Source organism: Papio anubis, chromosome 15 (assembly GCF_008728515.1).
Source record: "Papio anubis isolate 15944 chromosome 15, Panubis1.0, whole genome shotgun sequence".
NCBI classification, from domain to species: domain Eukaryota; kingdom Metazoa; phylum Chordata; class Mammalia; order Primates; family Cercopithecidae; genus Papio; species Papio anubis.
In genome coordinates, this window is record NC_044990.1 from 10,995,667 (window position 1) to 11,015,251 (window position 19,585).

Sequence of the window (19,585 nt, forward strand, 5' to 3'; positions counted from 1 at the left end):
AATTACCCAGTCTCTGGTATGTCTTTATTAGCAGCATGAGAACAGACTAATATAAGGCCATAGAGAAGCTTGACTAAAGTGGGTCCACCTGTAGATTCAATGGGGAAAAGGTTGGCAAAGTATAATAGCTTTTGAAAGTGCTTACTGTGGTTCAAACGTGTACCCTCCAAAATTCAACTGCTGTTAATGTGATAGTATCAAGAGGTTGGGCCTTTAAGTGGTAATTTTCCCATGAGGGCTCCTCCCTTATGAATGGGATTAGGTGCTCTTATGAAAGGTCTTGACACAGGGAGCCCCTCTCTTTTGGTCCTTTCTCCATGTGAGGACACAGTGTTCAAGGAGCCGTCTTGGAAGTAGAGACTGAACCTTCACCAGACAGTGAACCTGCTAGTGACTTGATCTTGGACTTCCCAGCCTTCAGAACTATGCTGAATACATTTTTGTTCTTTATCAATTACCAATCTCGGCAGAACTAAAACAGTGCTCATCTGCTGTTGCAGCCAACAAACTCTAAGAATTTCAGTTCCATTGGTAAGGCCATGAATAGAGCAAGGTCTCTTAGTCCTTTGGCATTAAACATTCAAATTATACAGTTTTATTCCAAACAGTAGGATTTTAATCTGGGTTCCCACAGAGGTCTGCCTATGGGAAAAGAACATGCTGGAGATGCCACCTTGAGTGGTTCAGACTCCATTGCTGTAACTGTAGGAGTAGTTGTACTGGTAGAGATAGCATTTATTTAGTACTTGTATGATAGGTATTATGCTAAGTGCATCCTTTGAACAAGATACAGTGGGTTCCTGTTTAAGAGATATTTGTATCAAATTCTTTCTTCTAAAGGTCACTGGCATGAACCACAGGGTATATAGAGCTGGGTATCTACTGCTTCACTGCCTAATCCTGAATGGCCCTGTTCACTCCTCTACCTAACCAGCCCATGATTCATTTTCTTCTTGCTAGAAATAGAAGCAAAACAAATTCATGTAATACTTTATAGTTTACCCAGCACCTTCTCATATTATCTCACCTCACATCACTCAGTCCCTCCAGCAACTCCAAAAAGGTGACATTATTGTCTCTATATTAAATGTAAATTATTAATATTAAATATAATATTAAATTATAGTAACATTAAATATATGATTGCATTAATATTAATATATTATGTTAATATTAAATATATCGATAGGATATATAACATTATGTTTAATATGTTATTATATTTAATATAGAGACAATAATAATGATGTCTCAGAAGTTTCCCAATATTATATGACTCAAACCTGAAGGAGCCAAAACTGTAATTTATTGTTTCTGACTGTACAGCCTGTGCTTTTTACTTCATAATCTTTGTTTCTAAAAACTAGGTTGATGAGAGTTGAGAGGGAAGTTTTCAGCAGGTAAAGGATCTAAAATCTTTTATCAGTTGTGATTAGCTTTGGCTACAAATGGCACATAAAGTAAAATCTTCTTGAGCAAGATGATTTTTCCTTTCTTATGTATGGCTTACATTCTCAAGGTCCAGTATGGCTGCTAGAGCTTGGCCATTGCATCTATATTCCAGGCAGCCAGAATGAGAAATGGAACAAGAATTATAGAAAAACAAAAAGCAAAACTTTCCAACATAGCATATGCCAAATCTACTTATATCCAATTAGCCAAATGTCAATCACTTGGCCACATCTAGCTATAAGAAAGGTGGAGAAATTTTACTTTGGGCGACTGTGTCCATCTAAAAATGGGGTATTTTATACCTAAGGAAGAAGAAAAGAAAAAGAAGAAAAGCTCTTATTGGGTAACAGCTAGATTTATCCACTGGATATTTAGCCAAAATGCCCAAAGTAGAACTATTTACAGCTCTGTACCTCTTTCTTTCCCACTGTGGGTTTCTCCTCAAATTTGCCAATTTTCCAGTTTGAACTTAAATATATGTATATATTTAGAAGCTAAAACTTCATGTTTTCTTATATATTTTACATTTTTACACTCATAATTTTATTGGTTTAGTATCTCTAAATTTAACCGAATTACACTCCAACTCTGTGAGAATAAACCTGGAAGGGCCTGGCATAATGGTTCACGCTTGTAATCCCAGCACTTTGGGAGACCAAGGTGGGTGGATCACCTGAGCTCAAGAGTTGGAGACCAGCCTGGCCAACATGGCAAAACCCCATCTCTACTAAAAGTACAAAAATTAGCCAGGCATGGTGGCACACGCCTGTAATCCCAGCTACTTGGGAGGCTGAGGCAGGAGAATTGCTTGAACTTGGGAGGCGGAGATTGCAGTGAGCCAAGATCACGCCACTGCACTTCAGCCTGGGCGACAGAGTGGGACTCTGTCTCAGAAAAAAAAAAAAAGAAGAAGAAACCTGGAAAAAAGATTTTGTGAATGACAAGATGTCTAAATAGGATTTTTAAAACTCAGTGTTAGTAGGAGAAATATACTAGTGAATGCTTTACAATATTGGAGAACTAGGAATTTGTGCCCTCATTTCCAGAATTTCACTTTTCACAAATTTCAGGAATGTGAGGGTTTTTTTCCATTGTTATACAGCACCTACCTCCTGGCAACCAGGTGCCAAGCATTATGCCAACTCACGGAAACAAACAGGAAGGAAGCATAGTGCCTGCCCTAGAGGCCCCACCACGGGAGTCTTGTGGGAGAGAAAAATAAAGCTACAATCAAATAAATGATAACCCCAGGCTAGTAAGTAAGCTAAAGCTGGTGTGAGCCTCAGGAGAGCAAATTTCACCCTACCCTGAGGAGCCAGGGAGGCCTTCATGGAGCAGGCAGCAGAGGTGCGGAGCAGTATGGGCTATTGCTTCCGGTCCATGCTAGTGATAAAGTCATACCAGTAACAAGAATCAATAAAGGCGGAAGAGATTTCCAACAGCATTTGAAGATATATATACTACCACTATTTGTTTTAAATTGCTATAGTAACTGTCAGGGCGTAGTGAGTCAAATGAACTAAAAATCGTTCTGGTACTAAAGTAATTTAGCAAACACTGCGCATGTGTATATGTGTATATATACACAGAAAGTTTTATATGAGACAAAGAGATGTAAGAATGTGGCCCCCAGGAATGTGTTTCACATTCCAGGAGCTCCAGATCCAGAAGAGGATCAAGCAGTGCACAACCAGCTTTGACATAGGCCTGCGTGTATAAGAAGTGCCGTCTGAATGGCGTGGACAGTAAACATGGTGAGACTTCAGGGACAGAAGACACATGCCTCGGGGCCAGGCGCCTAGCTAGAAAATGCCTTCCAGATGAGAACAAGGCTTATCAGGTGCCTAAAACGGTAGAATCAGTAGGATTTGCTGAGTGTTGATGGTGAGGAAGATAGGAAATTTCAGAAGAAAGGAATATTTTATGCAAAGGTCCTGAACAGAAAAATGACACTATCAGTTATCTTTGAGGAATTTAGAAATGGATCAATTTAGTTGATGCAGAAGGCATGTATTGTTAAAGGATAATCTTCAAAAACAGGCAAAAATATGACTCACATAGAGATTTAAAATGAACCTGTGTTAAACATTTTTTAACTTGTTATTAGTGAAGGATGTTACAACCAGTTAAGACATTCCAAAACACAGACACATTTACAAATCAGCATTGAAATGAATACAATCAGAGGCAAAACTGCTTCCTTTATGTGGGGGAGGGAAGTCCATTGAACCTTCACTGGACAGTTTTTCATGTCTATAGACAAGAATTATTTTGCATTGCTATCAGGTATCTACCACTTATACAATTTTAAAATAGCTCAAAGGCATTGACAGGTATAGAGCCCCCCTACACTCAGAATCAGATAACCCCTTGAGAGGTATACTCTAGTTTTCCATTATGAACAAACATTTCCTACAGTCTGGGGGAAGTTAAAAAAGAGATCAGGCAGCATAGGTAGGAAAAGATCAGATTGAGGAAGATCTTAATGCCAGTGAGATGCGGCTGTATGCATACCAGTATCAAGGTGGCAACTTAATGTTAGCTTTAAGGGGACAGTGGTCATGAAGGCAGTAATGGAGAGGCCTAAGGCATTTGGGGAGCATGGCATTGATGAAGATTGGAAGCTAAAAGGGCCTAAACTAAAATGAAGGGAGTGGGACTTTTGTAAGAAAGGATAATTATAAGCAAAATGATATAAGAAGAATCAATATTGGTTGAGAGAAGGAGAAACAAAGGATAACTGTAGTTTTAAATATGATTTGGAGCGATTTCCGTTCAATTAAACAAACAATGAGTGCCCAACACATACTAGGATCTGTACGAGGTACTGAAGTTACGAAAATGAATAGGACAGAGCCCCGTCCTCCGGGAATTCTCAATCCCAGAAGGAAGACCGTTATCTACACAAATAATGTGGCAATGTAGAGGCTATAATAGAGGTTGTGTCAAGTGCTCTAGGAACTCAGATAAAGGAGCAGTTAATGATGCTAGGAAGGTACACAGGTGGGTGTTACAAGAAGCAACCAAGGAGCCGTGACATTTCAAAGAAACCTTTTATCCAGATGAACAAGTTGGGCCAGGGTATGCCAGGCAGCAGGGGTCTCACAGACAAAGGAGAAGTTGAAGGTGAAAAGAACTGAGTTCTGGGGATGAAGGTGGAAAGGTGGACTGAGCCCATTGCAGTGGGTCGTGCAAGCCATGCTGAGGGGCCTAGATTATTTTCTATGGACTATGAGCTCTTCAAGCAGAAGAAACTATGCTTGGGGGCAGAAAACAAGGGAAGGCTACAAAACAGTATGCATACTGAGTTTTCGGGGAAGGTAGAATATCTCAAGAAAAATAACTGGGGTTCAGTTTGTTATGTGGTCACTCAACAAACACTGTCAGACAGATTACATGAGTGAAGAATATCATAACAATTTTAGTTTAAGGAGGTGGGATATACAAAAGAATGGCTAGAAAAAGGGTAGTTTGAAAAGTGGGAGAAGCCTGGGAGATGGGGCTCTCTAGGGCAGGGATGGCCCATCACAGCAGCTGATGCAGGGACATCACGGAAGATGTAGACCAGGAAGAACTGGAGGTTAGCAGTTAGGAGCTCACTGGAAGTGGCTTCGAGGAAGGCTTTTGCTGCAGTGGCTGTTCATGGACATGTAGAGTGTGCATTTTCATAGTCGATGGACTAATGTTAAATACTTTGAAGCTTGCTTTCACAAGCTAAGTTATAGTGGCTGATTATGATTGGCAGTACCTAAATGACAAAGCAGTGTGCTAGAACATAATCATGGTACCAGGGATGAGTTCCTTAGTTGGCATCTGTGGAGAGCGTCTGTGAATGAACGGCATGGTGAGCTCACCATTTTACCTTCAAGTGATTTTTTTCTTTGTACAGACATCTTTTTAAAATGAAAGTCCACAGCATGTTATTTCAGATTCTCCAAAGAAACAATAGCCAACAACAAAGAACTTCTCATCCAGCTGTGACGAACGTGGACCCGGGTGGATGATGATCAAATGCAGCTCCAATATCATGTGAGCCCATTTTTAAAAGTGAAGAAACACCACTCCAAAGTAACTCTCACCTGAGGGAGTTTGTGACCCTTGCCCCTTGGAGATTGTATGAATGACAGCCACTAGATACAGTTATTCTCAGAAATGAAAATTCTGACTGATAAACGAAGTCGTAAACGAATATTCTTTCACATACCTTCCAGCTACATGCAAATGCTTGCTTGTTGATTTGCTCTGCCCTTGGCTTTTGGACCTTTGCTTTTATACTATTTAATGATGATATAAACATACAATGTGTTAAATAATACCAAAAATTGTATGCTGTACAATGTTTTTCTGTCTGAAGTATTATTTCAGCTTTTAAAACAGTCTTGTACAGTAAGTGGAAGTTATTTTCTCTTTGCATAATGAAGTCTGATTACTCTGCAAAGGAGCATGTGTCAGAGCAATCAGAATTCAGATCCTTATTGTCACAGATGAATTGTCCTACTATGCTTGGCATTTCATGAGGAACAACATAGAAGATAAGAGAAAGTACAGGAAGCTAATTAAGACAGGGCAACATCATAGGATTCTGGGGAGGAAATCCTTTCCAGGAGAACCTGGTAAATACTGTCATTTGCTCAGGAGACTTCAAGGGAAATCATTGCAAAAAAGGCCATTGGTTGGCCTTTGAATTGTCCCTGCTGGTTTTTCAAATAAAGGTGCCAATAATGTGGCAAGAACAGAAATTGGATTTCAGGGATCAAGAAGAGAGTTGGGGCCAGGTGCAGTGGCTCACTGCTATAATCCCAGCACTTTGGGAGGCTGAGGCAGGCGGCTTATTGAGGTCAGAAGCTCGAGAACAGCCTGACCAACATGGTGAAACCCCGTCTCTACTAAAAATACAAAAAAAAAAAAAAAAATTTAGCTGGGTGTGGTGGTGCATGCCTGTAGTCCTCCCTACTCAGGAGGCTGAGGCAGGAGAATCACTTGAACCCGGGAGGCAGAGGTTGCAGTGAGCCGAGATTGTGTCACTGCTCTCCAGTCTGGGCAATAGAGTGAGACTCCATCTCAAAAGAAGAAGAAGAAGGAGAGGGAGAGGGAGGGGGAGGGGGAGGGGAGGAGGAGGGGGAGAAGAAGAGAGTTGGCAGTGAAGCAGGAAGAGGAAGTATCAGCATTGCATGGGTGATTGAGAATCTGTCAGGAAGAAAGACAGATAATTGAGATTTAGATGAGAAAGGGGAGAGCAGGGTCATATGAGGGCTACGTGTGTTTTACAGAACCCTCTTATACCGAATGAGGTACAAGAGCTTCACACACTGTGCCTTCTTGCAGAGGGTTGTGTCCATTTGTCACAACCCACTTATATTTGGACTCAACACTTTTCTCAGAGCAGTTGAGGATCCTGAGTTAATAATTGGTTTTATTCAGTTGATTGATTCTGTGTCCAGAATAGTCATGAGTTACTATCCTCGGTGTCCTTTCCCATTGGCTTTGTAGTGAGCTGTTGCCTGCGGCAAACTCAGGGAGCTAAATGTTTGCTACCTTTCTCTCAAGGGTCTAATGTAGAACAAACATTGCTCAGTGACCTCTAATGTAAGCATTTGCAAGGCGCCAGGCAACAGGCATTGTATTTACATCTGCTGGAGTCAGAGAATGGGAACACAAATTAAGTTGCAAGGGTTCTAGTGAAGACCCTGGGAGTTTGTGCTTGGACACGGGATAGGTGGGGCTTTTCAGGTTCCCACAATATACCTAGAAAGTGACATTTCTTCAGCTCTGGTGAATAAAATTCTGACAACAACTTCTGTTACTTATTCTGTTATTAACTTAGCCTGTGATCTCATCTCAGTCATTTTTTGTCTTCTTTTTTTAATGCTCCTGTTTCTATATTTGGAAATGAAATAAGGAAACACATTTTGGAAGGTTTATTATGTGCCCCACATTTTATAGCATCTCATTTGTCCTCATAAAATCCCAGTGAGGTAAGTATTTAGTCCCATTTTACAGCTGAGAACATGAAGCATCAGAGAAATGGTAGCATGCCAAGCTCATGTAGCTATAAGAAGCAGAGTACTAACTTGAACCCAAGATCATTTGATCGTCCAGTACACTAGAATATGAAAACATGGCACATGAGGGGTCAGCCATCACATGCTGGGTTCTGAGAACATTAAGTTGTAACTATTTGCAATTGAGTGTGACTTACATTCTTAACTACTGTCGTTTCTGTGAATTGCAGATAATTTGTCCAAACATTCTAAGTAACTTCAGTTAAAGTTTTCTTCCAGATGTTATGTCTTATGTACTTTTGTACTTATGTACTGTTTACTTTATTTCTTAATATGTTTAAATACTATCTGTAAACAGGAAACACATGGTAAAACATATTCACACCTCTATAAACAAGCTAAAATCACTTTTTACCATCTTGGGTAGTAGTAATTTTCCAGAAAAGGAAGCAGATGCAATTCTAGTGTTTCAACATTGACTCTAATGCTACAATTTAATGAAAATCTATTTAAAATGTATAAATAAAGAATGTAAGCAATTAAGAGTGAAGCAATTTAACTGGCATTGGATTTACATTAGTGTTAGTTAGTGTTAGTCAGCATTGCTTAAATTATTCTCTAGTGGTACACTGCGTTCTATGAAATGAACCAAGATGTTAAAATCAAATAATGATCTTTTCCTAACTTGAACGAAAAAAATACATTTGATGTATAGATTTTTGTATTAAGTTTTTCTATGAAACTATTCTTAAATCTTTGTCATTACTCATCAAATACTATAATCTAGCAATAGTATGATATGTGATCAAGTATAAATAAATTGCATTTGAAATAAAGATATCAGCATGTTATGGTATTACACAGTGAGTATCGTGGCCCCCCAAAGTTGCTTGACCACTTGAATTTGTTTGAGAATTAGACCATCAGTGCAGTTACTTTAAAATTATTCATTAAATGTACCATTTACAAGAAGCCAGTCTTATTACTATAAAATATGGAATGACTCCACTGAGTAATTATTCAAATATTTATGTGTAAAGTTTCCTTCTTTGCATTTAACAAGTATAATAAAATGCTTATGAAAAATCAATGTCTTAGCTGCAGCATAACAGTCTCTTTTGGCCTATTTATACATAAACTGCCAAAGTAAACATTAAAACATTTACAAAGTACATTTAGTTTTCTTCTCTTTCCCCCCAGAAAAGAAAACACCAGTACGAAATAGTTCTGTGATTCTGTGCACTTCATCTCTTCATGCTGCCCAGTACCTAGCTCACTAGCTCATCTGTGGTGGAAGAATATGATCATTTAAATGCAACAAGAACATCTTTGTCAATGGGCCTGCCCTCTTTCAGCAGCAGCACAGAGCTAGAATTCATCTTACGATTGGCTCTGCTTCCCGTAAATGAAGGAGTTGAGTAACCAAGAAGCCAGCTAGACCTTCCTCCCTTCCTGAGCTTTGAGGGCCAGGTCTTTGCAGATTCCACCCTTCCTTCCTGAAAGCCTGGGCTCAGAAGGGCAGTAACAGAAAGATGGAAAAACACACACATCCACCCCATGCTGACCTTTCATCCCTTCTGAGATGGTCTCAGTGTTTTGCCATGGAAAGTATGCCCAGTAGATCTAATACCAAGAATGGATTCAGGGTGACTTTTTAATGGGGAGAAAAAATATATATTTTAAGAAATTATTATAGGTGAGGTCTGATGAACACTGTGGAAGTTCTCTATGGAGAATGGGGGTTCTACATGAGTGAAGTAGCAGAACATTGCATGCATTGCCTAGAGATGTTTAGGAGTCAAACGTAAGTTTCAGTCTCTCTTATGGGTCTATAGTGAATATTGGAGCTTGTAAATATCCCACACATGTGTTTTTTGAATAAACTTTTTTATTTTGAAATAGTTTTGCATTTGCAGAGAAGTTGCAAAGATAATTCAGGCAGTTGCCAGTTTCCCCTACTGCTAGCATCTTACATTGCCATGGTACTTTTGTCACAACTAAGAAACCAGTATAGATACATTATTGTTTTATGTGTTGGGCTTTTTTAGTGGTTTACTATAAAGGACATTGCAAAGGATACAGACGAAGAGACGTGTAGGGCAAGCTATTGGGGAAGGGATGCAGAGCTTCCGTGCACATTATTGTTAACTAAACTCTGTGCCGTGCTTTATTTGTGTTTCCTTTCTTTTTCTCTGATACCTTTTTTCTGTTCCAAGATACCATTTAGCATACCACATGAATGTTTAGTCATCATGTCTCCTTAGATTTGCCAGACTTACGCAAGTATTTTTAAATTATTGAAATACAATTGTAATGCTTTGAAATTTCATTACCTATGTAATAATTAAGATCGTCATCCCATAATCAGAAACTGAATTCTGATCCCTTTTTCTTCTATGGGAGGAAAGCCCTTCATTTCTCAATTCAAAACATTTTAAATAATGGTGACTTAGGAAAGTAAATATCCTTTCTCGTGTTGGGGTAACTTTAGAGAGAATTAGTGAATTACTATCTTGCCACATCATAATTAGCTTTCTTCTGAAAAGTTACTGTGTTGCATTCATGACCGCAGCAGGAAAAATATGTCTTGGCTGTGTAGAGTTGGGGTAAGAGTGACTCTAAATAATGAGATAGCTCTTCAGTTTTAAAAAGTTCATGCTGACTAGGTTTACAGGACAGGCTGAACGCAATAGCCTATTTATTTTTACCTTATATTAACTCATAACTAAAGATAATGTACAATTTTGTATGTGTACATATCACCATCATTATAGGAGAGAGAGCATGAAGTAGGCTATGAAGAGGTAGAATGTGAGGAAGAAAGCAATAAATATTTTGTTCAATCTTAAGGTTTCTTTTAAAGGTGACAGTGGAAAATCCTATTGACACAAAGCACTTTAGCTCCCTTTGCTCTCATTTCCTGCTTTATAAAAGGAAGTGAAGCCTGGCCTGCTTAACTGCAGAAGTACTGTGAGTTAACTAAGGATTTCCATTTCTTCTGCCGTCTCTGCCTCTCAGGCCGAGATCACCGAATGCCTGGAATGACTGCCGTCACCTCATGCAATTCAAGCATGTGTGTGAATTCGCCTCCACCTCACTCCACCATTTGGGGGATTTAACCTCCCCATACACAATTTGTATGGGCTTCTGTCCCTATTCAAAAATCTTTAGAGTCTTCCTGTTTTCTAGAGAAGAAAAATTTTCAGCATTATGTTCCTTCACTCTGGCAAAATAAAGTCTTCACACCAGTCAGATATTTCTTCTTTCATTTCACTCAAAACCTTCGTCACATCGATTATGATAATCATCAATAGTTACTTTGTACCTTCATTACTAAAGGCTTTTTCTACCTTGAGTCTTTGCTTATTTTTTTTCTTGAGTCTCATCTCAAATTTCTACCCTTTCTAAAATAGGCCCAGGTAAACTCATCTTCATTTCTCTTAAATTCCCAGCCTCCCTCTCCCTCTGTGGATCTGGCCTAAGAACCCCTGGTTTTCACATGTACTCTACATGTTAGTATGTTTCCTCCCGGTCCTATTTGCTGCATATGTGTACTTACATAGTGTCTCTACCAAATTGGAATCATACCAATTAAATGATTCTTCATTTTTTTCACATACCATATCATGAACATTTTCATGTCATATTTTTATATTTATATTAAAAATATGATTTTAATGGTTTCGTAAATGGTCTGCACCAAATTCCACATCTTATTAAGCATTTACATGTAGCTGGACATTTATGTGGTTTCTGTCCTTTTGCTATAATAAGTAATGCTGTCCTGCACCTTCTTGCTTATCTCTAATTATGGACTTGAGATAAATTCTAAGAGTGGCCTTGAGAATGATTTTTATTAGGTTCTTGATATGTATTTCCAAATTACCTTCCAGAGATGTTATGCCTGTTTTTTTTTTTCTGTCAGCAGTATATGAACACGTCCACTTTATCACTACTCATCAACTCTGGGTGTTATAATTTGCTTATAAAGTTTGTTAATTAGGTAGTTAAAACCTGTTTCATTGTAGTTTTACATATTCTAGAGACAAGGCCTTAGTCAGATGTGTGTTTCGCAAATATTTTCTCCCACTCTGTGGCTTGTCCGTTACCACGTTCTTAACTGTATTCTTCTAAAAGCAGAAGCTTTTGATTTTGACGAGTTTCATTATATCAAATGTTATCGTGGACTTTGCTTATGGGGCCGTACCTAAGAAATCCTTGCCTAATCCAAAGTCTCAAAAGTTTTATCCTATGTTTTCTTGGAGTTTTATATTTTTGGGTTTTATACTTAAATTTATGAAGCATTTTGTGGAAACTTTTGCATAGGATAATGAGATATGGATTGAAGTGTTTTTTGGTTTTTTTCTTAATAGTAATCAGTTAAAAAATCAGGACTCTTTCCAGATAAGGAAATTAGAATAACAATTCTACCAAAAGCACATTTGTTCTTTAAAGAAAAAGGGAGAAGTTTGCCTTTAATGTAATAGAGGGCACATTATTGCTGCCCATTTGTATTTTGAGTCTAATTTGGGGCATACTTCAAATGAATGAATGAATAATTATTGTCCAAAACCATACATTATTATTACCTCTTAGGTTATTTGGCGATGGGGGTACATTTGTTTAATTCACGTAAATTATTAACGTAATTGTATTAGTATACTTATACAACAAACATTTTTAGGACAGAAGCAGCATTCATCTACTTTAGGTAGACGAACATGGGAACATAATATCTTTGCGGTTCCATGAATATCCTGTATGCAATTAACATCTGATTTCTAGAATGAAAGAGAGTCAAAATAATTAACTTTCTTGAACTACAAAATTATTCTTATATGAGGAACATCTGTCTCCATTAAGAGACAGGCTCTTGGGAATGTACTAATAAAGATTATGAAAGAAAGGACTGTGATATCTAAGAAAATGTTTTAGTGAGTAGTGCTTGGGGTTACTTGTGAAATAAAAAGTTTCTCAGTAATTGGTGGTGCTACCAGTGTTCTAATCACTTGCATTTTCCTCCGTAGGTCATCAACTCAATGAGCTCGCTTTCTGAGTACTGCCTGCCTTCCATTCTACGTACATTATTTGACTGGTATAAAAGGCAAAATGGCATTGAGGATGAATCACATGAATACAGACCAAGAACAAGCAATAAATCAAAAAGGTACATTTCTTTTGTGTAAGGATCATGGTTTTATTTTGTTTTATTTTCAAGAAATATAAATCAAAATTAGAGTTACAAGGCAATTGGGTCTTCCTGACTCTTCACAAGCATGCCTAGCAGGTGCTGCAGGGGACCTGTGTCCGTAGCAGGTAACCCACTGGGAGCACCGAGTCACTGCCAGCCGTCACAGGTTGAAAATACATACACAGCTTCATTTCAACTTTGGTGGAGACAGGTGTGAAGGGCCGCAGGTCACTTTCTTGCCAGCTTCTTTCCTCTGCCTTCTCCCACTGAGTCTACACCCAAAGCAGAATGCTGACTGCAGGCCCTGCGTGACATGCCAAGATATTTTAGTCCTCGTTCCAGTAACCTTGAGTGCTCAGTGTACTGTAGTGGGAAGGACGCAGGACTGGACACTAGTGGTAGTCCTGGCACTGCCACTATTTAGCCATGTGACTTTGGGCAGCTCCCCGCCTCTCTGTACCTCAGCCTCCTTGTGAGCAAAACAAGGAAGTTAGGTGACACAACCTCCAACTCCTCCTTCCAGCTGAGTATTTTGTTTATTTATTCTGTGTTCCCGTCTTCTTGTGGGTTTGAGAAATGGAGCTTGCTGCTCCAGGAGCACATCAGCATCTGTAAAACTTAAGATTCTCATTAATGTGTGTCCCCCCCACATTTTAGGTAAGCACATATAATTTCATATGTTTGAAGTCAACCTATATAGCAAGGCAGTGAATATAAGAAAGATTAATACATTTACTTTTTAAAAAAAAATAAAAGATTATTTTAAAAAGTAGTTAGATTTCTCCACATGAACAGATTATTCCGATTAAAAAAATACTTTTAAAGTCAGTAAACTGAAATTAGTCAATCAGAAAATCAGACATTAACTACTTTTTGTGAATGATTTATTTCTCTCATTTTTCTTGAAAGTCCTAATACTGTTTCAAAAGACTTCTTTTGAAATTGAAAAATTATATTATTACCATGTTTTACTTCAACCAAATTTGTAATCTGCTTTTATAATGTGCTTGAATTTATGCAAGATTTAATTATATAATTTTGTTTGGGAGAGAGATTAATAACTTTTTCATATTGAATTTTTTTTTAGTGAAGAAGGAAATTTTTAGAATTTTTAGACATAACTCAGATGCCATAAAATTCACCCTTTTAAAGTATATAATTCAATGTTTTTAGTATATTTACAGGGTTGTACAACCATTACCATTCTAATTTCAGAACATTTTATCACCCCCAAATCCTGTACCCATTAGCAGTCTCTCCTCATGAATATTTTTTTTAATTTGTCAAGTTTTAAAAATAGAATTTAAATTTTTTATCTGAAAAATGGTTCAGACCATGTGACAAAGAAATTAAATGGATCATTTTATTATTTTTTCCATATTACATGTTTACTTATGAACAGATATTAAACCTTCCTAGGTTTAGGGAGTGGGACAGATTTTAGTGAGTTGAATTGAGTTTTAGTTTTGTTCCTCTGTTTTGTCAGAATTTAATTGCTGAAATTAGATTTTTCATGAATTGATTTCTTTATGGATTAAAAATGATAGCTTTTAAAATTGTGTTACTGATTATTTTCAGGAGATCAGAGTACCTACTGAGATCAGATAGAGAATCGGGACAGCAAAATTTGACTTAGTAACATTTTAGTTAACACTTGAATTTGTTAAATAAGAGAGAAAATATGCTTAGAATACAGCCAAATGAATGAAACTCTCTAGGGTATGATGTAGCTAAATGTGAGTTTCTGCTACTAGGAAAAAAAGGTTGGGGAGACATAAAGGAGGAGCATAAACTACTGAAAATAGTCAAATGTCAGGGATGCACATTGGGTTGTGATTTCTAAGATTAGTACAATATCAACATTTGGACTGCCAAGTAAATTTGTCAAATGCCTCTGGCTCCTGGCAGTTAGACTGCAAACCAGCAATAAAGTTGAATTCATTATTAGAAATGTGTATGTCTTACTTTGAAAAGATAATTTGGCTTATTAAATAAAATAGAATCGAAGGTCTAAATTTTTTTTTTCTGCCAAGAACTGCTACTTTCTCAGGTTCCTCTGGCCCCTTGTGAAGACCCTTATCATCCAGCACAAAAATACTCTCTCGACTGCTGCGGTCATCTGTGGGAGTTCTCCTTCCTTTTGGTCTTTCCAACTTTCTGTCTCCTTATTCTGTAATATAATGGGTATAAAGCCTGATTTCTGAGTGCCCTCCTTTTTAATGCAGCTGCGTAGGTTTTCCTTTCCCCCAGCTGGCAGTGCCACTTTCTAGTTCCAGTGGGTCTTCAAGGACTTTACATAGATGGTTTTATTCATGGTTCTTCCTCCTGGCAGGGCTGTTAAGAAATGATCCTGAAAGAATGAGTTCCTACTCTGTTGATACATTTACCCCTTGAAAGATAAAGATGCGAGTTCCTTCTTAACCGTTCTACCATCCACCAACCTTAATTTGACTTGCTCAAAGTTACAGAGCACTCCGGAAGGTCTTCTTTATATCTTAAATATCACATTATTTTCTTCTTATTCCCTTTTGACTAAGGAGAAAAACATTCCAGATTTAAAATAGTCTTGATTTATTTTGAAAATATCCTCCTGGCAAGTCTAAATCCTGTCATCCCTCCTCATTGGTTTTATTTAATATACACTATTGCGCATTTATGTGTTTGGGAAATTATGCTAAACACTTTACGTGTTTTATCTTCCCAAACGATTATGTAAGTACTATTACTCACATTTTGTGGATGGAGAAACTGTCGATAAATAGAAGAGGGATGATTTTATGCCAGACTGTTCCACACCAGAGTCAGAGCTCTGGGCCACTTCTTGTACCAAGGAGCCCAGCAGTAATTTCATCTGCCTTTGTTCAATTCCAGATGAGCCCTCAATCAGTGTGTTAGTCAAGCAGAAAATGGGGTAGAGGGGCTGCCTTGCTGTTCTTCTGACAGTGCTGATTTTGCTTCTAACTTTTTTAAAAATTTACTTATTTTTCCCTAAGTTATTGGGGTACAGGTGGTATTTGATTACATGAGTAAGTTCTTTAGTGGTTATTTGTGAGATTTTGGTGCACCCATCACCTGAGCAGTATACACTACACCATATTTGTAGTCTTTTATCCCTCACTCCCCTCCCACTCTTCCCCCCAAGTCCCCAAAGTCCATTGTATCATTCTTTTTTGTTTGTTTGTTTGTTTGAGACGGAGTCTCACTCTGTCACCCAGGCTGGAGTGCAATGGCATGATCTCAGCTCACTGCAACCTCCGCCTCCCAGGTTCAAGCGATTCTCCTGCCTCAGCCTCCCGAGTTGCTGGGACTACAGGCACGCACCACTGTGCCTGGCTAATTTTTGTATTTTTAGTAGAGACGGGGTTTCACTATGTTGGCCAGGCTAGTCTTGAATTCCAGACCTCATGATCCACCCACCTTGGCCTCCCAAAGTGCTGGGATTATAGGCATGAGCCACCATGCCTGACCCCCAGAGTATCATTCTGATGCCTTTGCATACTCATAGCTTAGCTCCCACATAGCAGTGGGAACATATGTTTGGTTTTCCATTCCTGAGTTACTTAACTTAGAATAATAGTCTCCAATCTCATCCAGGTCACTGCAAATGCTGTTAATTCATTCCTTTTTATGGCTGCATAGTATTTTATCTCGTGTGTGTGTGTGTGTGTGTATGTGTGTGTGTGTGTATATATATATATACACACACATACATATATACACACCAGAGTTTCTTTATCCACTTATTGATCGATGGGCATTTAGGTTGGTTTACGATTTTGCTATCATGATTTGTGCCACTATAAACATGCATGTGCAAGTATCTTTTTCGAATCGTGACTTCTTTTTCTCTGGGTAGATACCCTGTAGTGGGACTGCTGGATCAAATGGTAGTTCTACTTTTAGTTCTTTATGGAATCTCCACACTGTTTTCCATAGCAGCTATACTAGTTTACATTCCCACCAGCACTGTAGAAGTGTTCCCTGTTCACTACATCCACGCCAACATCTACTGTTTTTTTTATTTTTGTTTTATTATGGCCATTCTTGCAAGAGTGAGATGGTATGGCATTGTGGTTTTGATTTGCATTTCCCTGATCATTAGTGATGTTGAGCATTTTTTCATGTTTGTTGGCCATTTGTATATCTTCTTCTGAGAACTGTCTATTCATGTCCTTAGCCCACTTTTTGGTGGGGTTGTTTTTTTCTTACTGTTTTGTTGGCATTCATTTTAGAATCTAGGTATTAGTCCTTTGTCAGATGTATAGATCGTGAAGACTTTCTCCCACTCTGTGGGTTCCCTGTTTACTCTGCTGACTGTTCCTTTTGCCATGCAAAAGCTCTTTAGTTTAATTAGGTCCCAGATATTTATCTTTGTTTTTATTGCATTTGCTTTTGGGTTTCGGGTCATGAAATCCTTGCCTAAGTCAATGTCTAGAAGGGTTTTTCCAATGTTATCTTCTAGAATTTTTTGTAGTTTCAGGTCTTAGGTTTAAGTCCATAATCCATTTTGAGTTGATTTTTGTATAAGGTGAGAGATGAGGATCCAGTTTCATTCTCCTACAGGTGGCTAGCCAATTATCCCAGCACCATTTGTTGAAAAGGGTGTCCTTTCCCTACTTTATGTTTTTGTTTGTTTTGTTGAAGATTGGTTAGCTGTAAACACCACATAAACAGAATTAAAAACAAAAATCACATGATCATCTCAGTAGATGCAGAAAAAGCATTAGACAAAATCCAGCATCCCTGCATGATTAAAACTCTCAGCAAAATCAGCATACGAGGGACACACTTAATGTAATAAAAGCCATCTATGACAAACCCATAGCCAACATAATACTGAATGGGGAAAAGTTGAGAGCATTCCCTCTGAGAACTGGAGCAAGACAAGAATACCCACTCTCAGCACTCTTCTTTAACATAGTACTAGAAGGCCTAGCCAGAGCAAAATAAAGGGCATCCATATAGGTAAAGAGGAAGTCAAACTGTCACTGTTTGCTAACAATATGATCATTTCCCTTGAAAACCCTAAGGACTCCTCCAGAAAGCTCCTAGAACTGATAAAAGAATTCAGCAAAGTTTCCAGATACAAGATTAATGTACACAAATCAGTAGCTCTTCTATACACTAACAGGGACCAAGCGGAGAATCAAATCAAGAACCCAACCCCTTTTACAATAGCTGCAAAATAAAAATAAAAATAAAATACTTAAGAATATACCTAACCAAGGAGTCGAAAGACCTCTACAAGGAAAACTGCAAAACACTGCTGAAATAAATCACAGACGACACAAACAAATGGAAACACATCCCATGCTCATGGATAGGTAGAATCAATATTGTGAAAATGACCATACTGCCATAAGCAATCTATAAATTCAGTGCAATCCCCATCAAAATACCACCATCATTCTTCACAGAATTAGAAAAAACAATTCTAAAATTCATATGGAACCAAAAAAGAGCCCGCATAGCCAAAGCAAGACTAAGCAAAAAGAACAAATCTGGAGGCATCACACTACCTGATTTCAAATTACACTATAAGGCCATAGTCACCAAAACACCATGCTTCTAACTTTCAAATAAGCACAAATGACTGCTTTGCTCCTCCTACCTCTTCTTCCTTCTGCCTTTTACTCTTCTCTCTCACCACCCCTTCACTTCTTCATTCCTCCTTTCACTAAGTCTCAGGTGGCAAAGATGTAAGAGAAAAGGGACAGGGAAAGAAAAGAAAAAAAGCCGATCCTCTTCACCCCTGCCGTCCTGCTCAAATTAGTGATCATATTATTTCCTTCTTGTTTCCTTACATTGTTTAGCTCCTTTCACGAGATCTTTCAGTGTCCACCTCTGGTATGGTAGCCTGTCTCATTCTACAGATGGTAGAATTGCTGAGTTGAATGCTACCTTAGAAAAGACCACAAGGTGAGGTGATGGACTCACAAATAGCTACTCAAGTTAACATCACTGAAAATTTTAAATTTGAATTCAAATATTCCGACTTCAAATCCAGTGTTTGTCCACTGCAGCACACAGAGACTAGAAAGAGCATTAACGTGTTTTTGTTGTTGTTGTTGTTGTTGTTTTGAGATGGAGTCTCACTCTGTCACCCAGGCTGGACTGCAGTGGCGTGATCTCAACTCACTGCAACCTCTGTCTCCCGGGTTCAAGCAATTCTCCTGCTTCACCCTCTCAAGTAGCTGGGATTACAGGCATGGGCCACCAAGCTTGGCTAATTGTTGTATTTTTAGTAGGGACAGTGTTTCACCATGTGGGCCAGGGTGTTCTCAAACTCCTGACTTCAGGTGATCCACCCACCTCAGCCTCCCAAAGTGCTGGGATTACAGGCGTGAGCCACTCCACCTGGCCAACATTAACATCTATCTACCAGTACAATTACGTAATTTAAAAAATGGGTTTTGCAGTCTCTTTCGGGAGGAGTCCTAGATTTTTGATGAATTATATTACTCTGAGAATACCTTCAGTGTGCTTTAATGTAAATATTTTAAATTTTACAGTGATGAACAACAGCGAGATTATTTAATGGAAAGACGGGACCTCGCCATTGATTTTATTTTCTCTTTAGTATTAATAGAAGTTTTGAAACAGGTAGGTGATTAATTTATTGTTACTTTTAGATAATATTTATTGATCTAAAAACTGCTTAGGTTGTAAAAGTCTTAAGTTTTTAAAATTATGAATTCCAAATACTGAGTTATGTGAATTATGTTTATTGATTGCTATTGATTGTCATATATCATTATTGGAAGTACTGTTATTGATTTGTTCTTTAATATTCCCTTCTGAGTTAAGAACCACCTTTTTTTTTCAGATTCCACTTCATCCTGTAATAGACAGTTTAATACATGATGTTATTAACTTGGCTTTCAAGCACTTTAAATACAAAGAAGGGTAAGGTGATTTCTTAGAATGTTGAAGTTGGTAT

At 38.1% G+C, this 19,585-nt stretch overlaps 1 protein-coding gene across 7 annotated transcripts in view; it reads left to right on the forward strand.

The window, feature by feature from the left end:
- The window catches only part of FRY (FRY microtubule binding protein), a 269,947-nt gene that overhangs the window by 74,413 nt on the left and 175,949 nt on the right, over positions 1-19,585 (forward strand). For 4 of the 7 annotated variants that reach the window (XM_003913738.5, XM_017951077.2, XM_009191743.4 and 1 more), the window contains exons 4-6: positions 12,482-12,621; positions 19,158-19,248; positions 19,472-19,551. In XM_003913738.5, coding sequence (XP_003913787.3) covers positions 12,482-12,621; positions 19,158-19,248; positions 19,472-19,551 — 311 coding nt within the window. Of the gene's footprint in view, positions 1-5,341; positions 5,482-12,481; positions 12,622-18,458; positions 18,565-19,157; positions 19,249-19,471; positions 19,552-19,585 lie in introns of those variants that run through there. The other 3 variants (XM_021929372.2, XM_021929371.2, XM_021929373.2) reach the window with 3 other exon arrangements.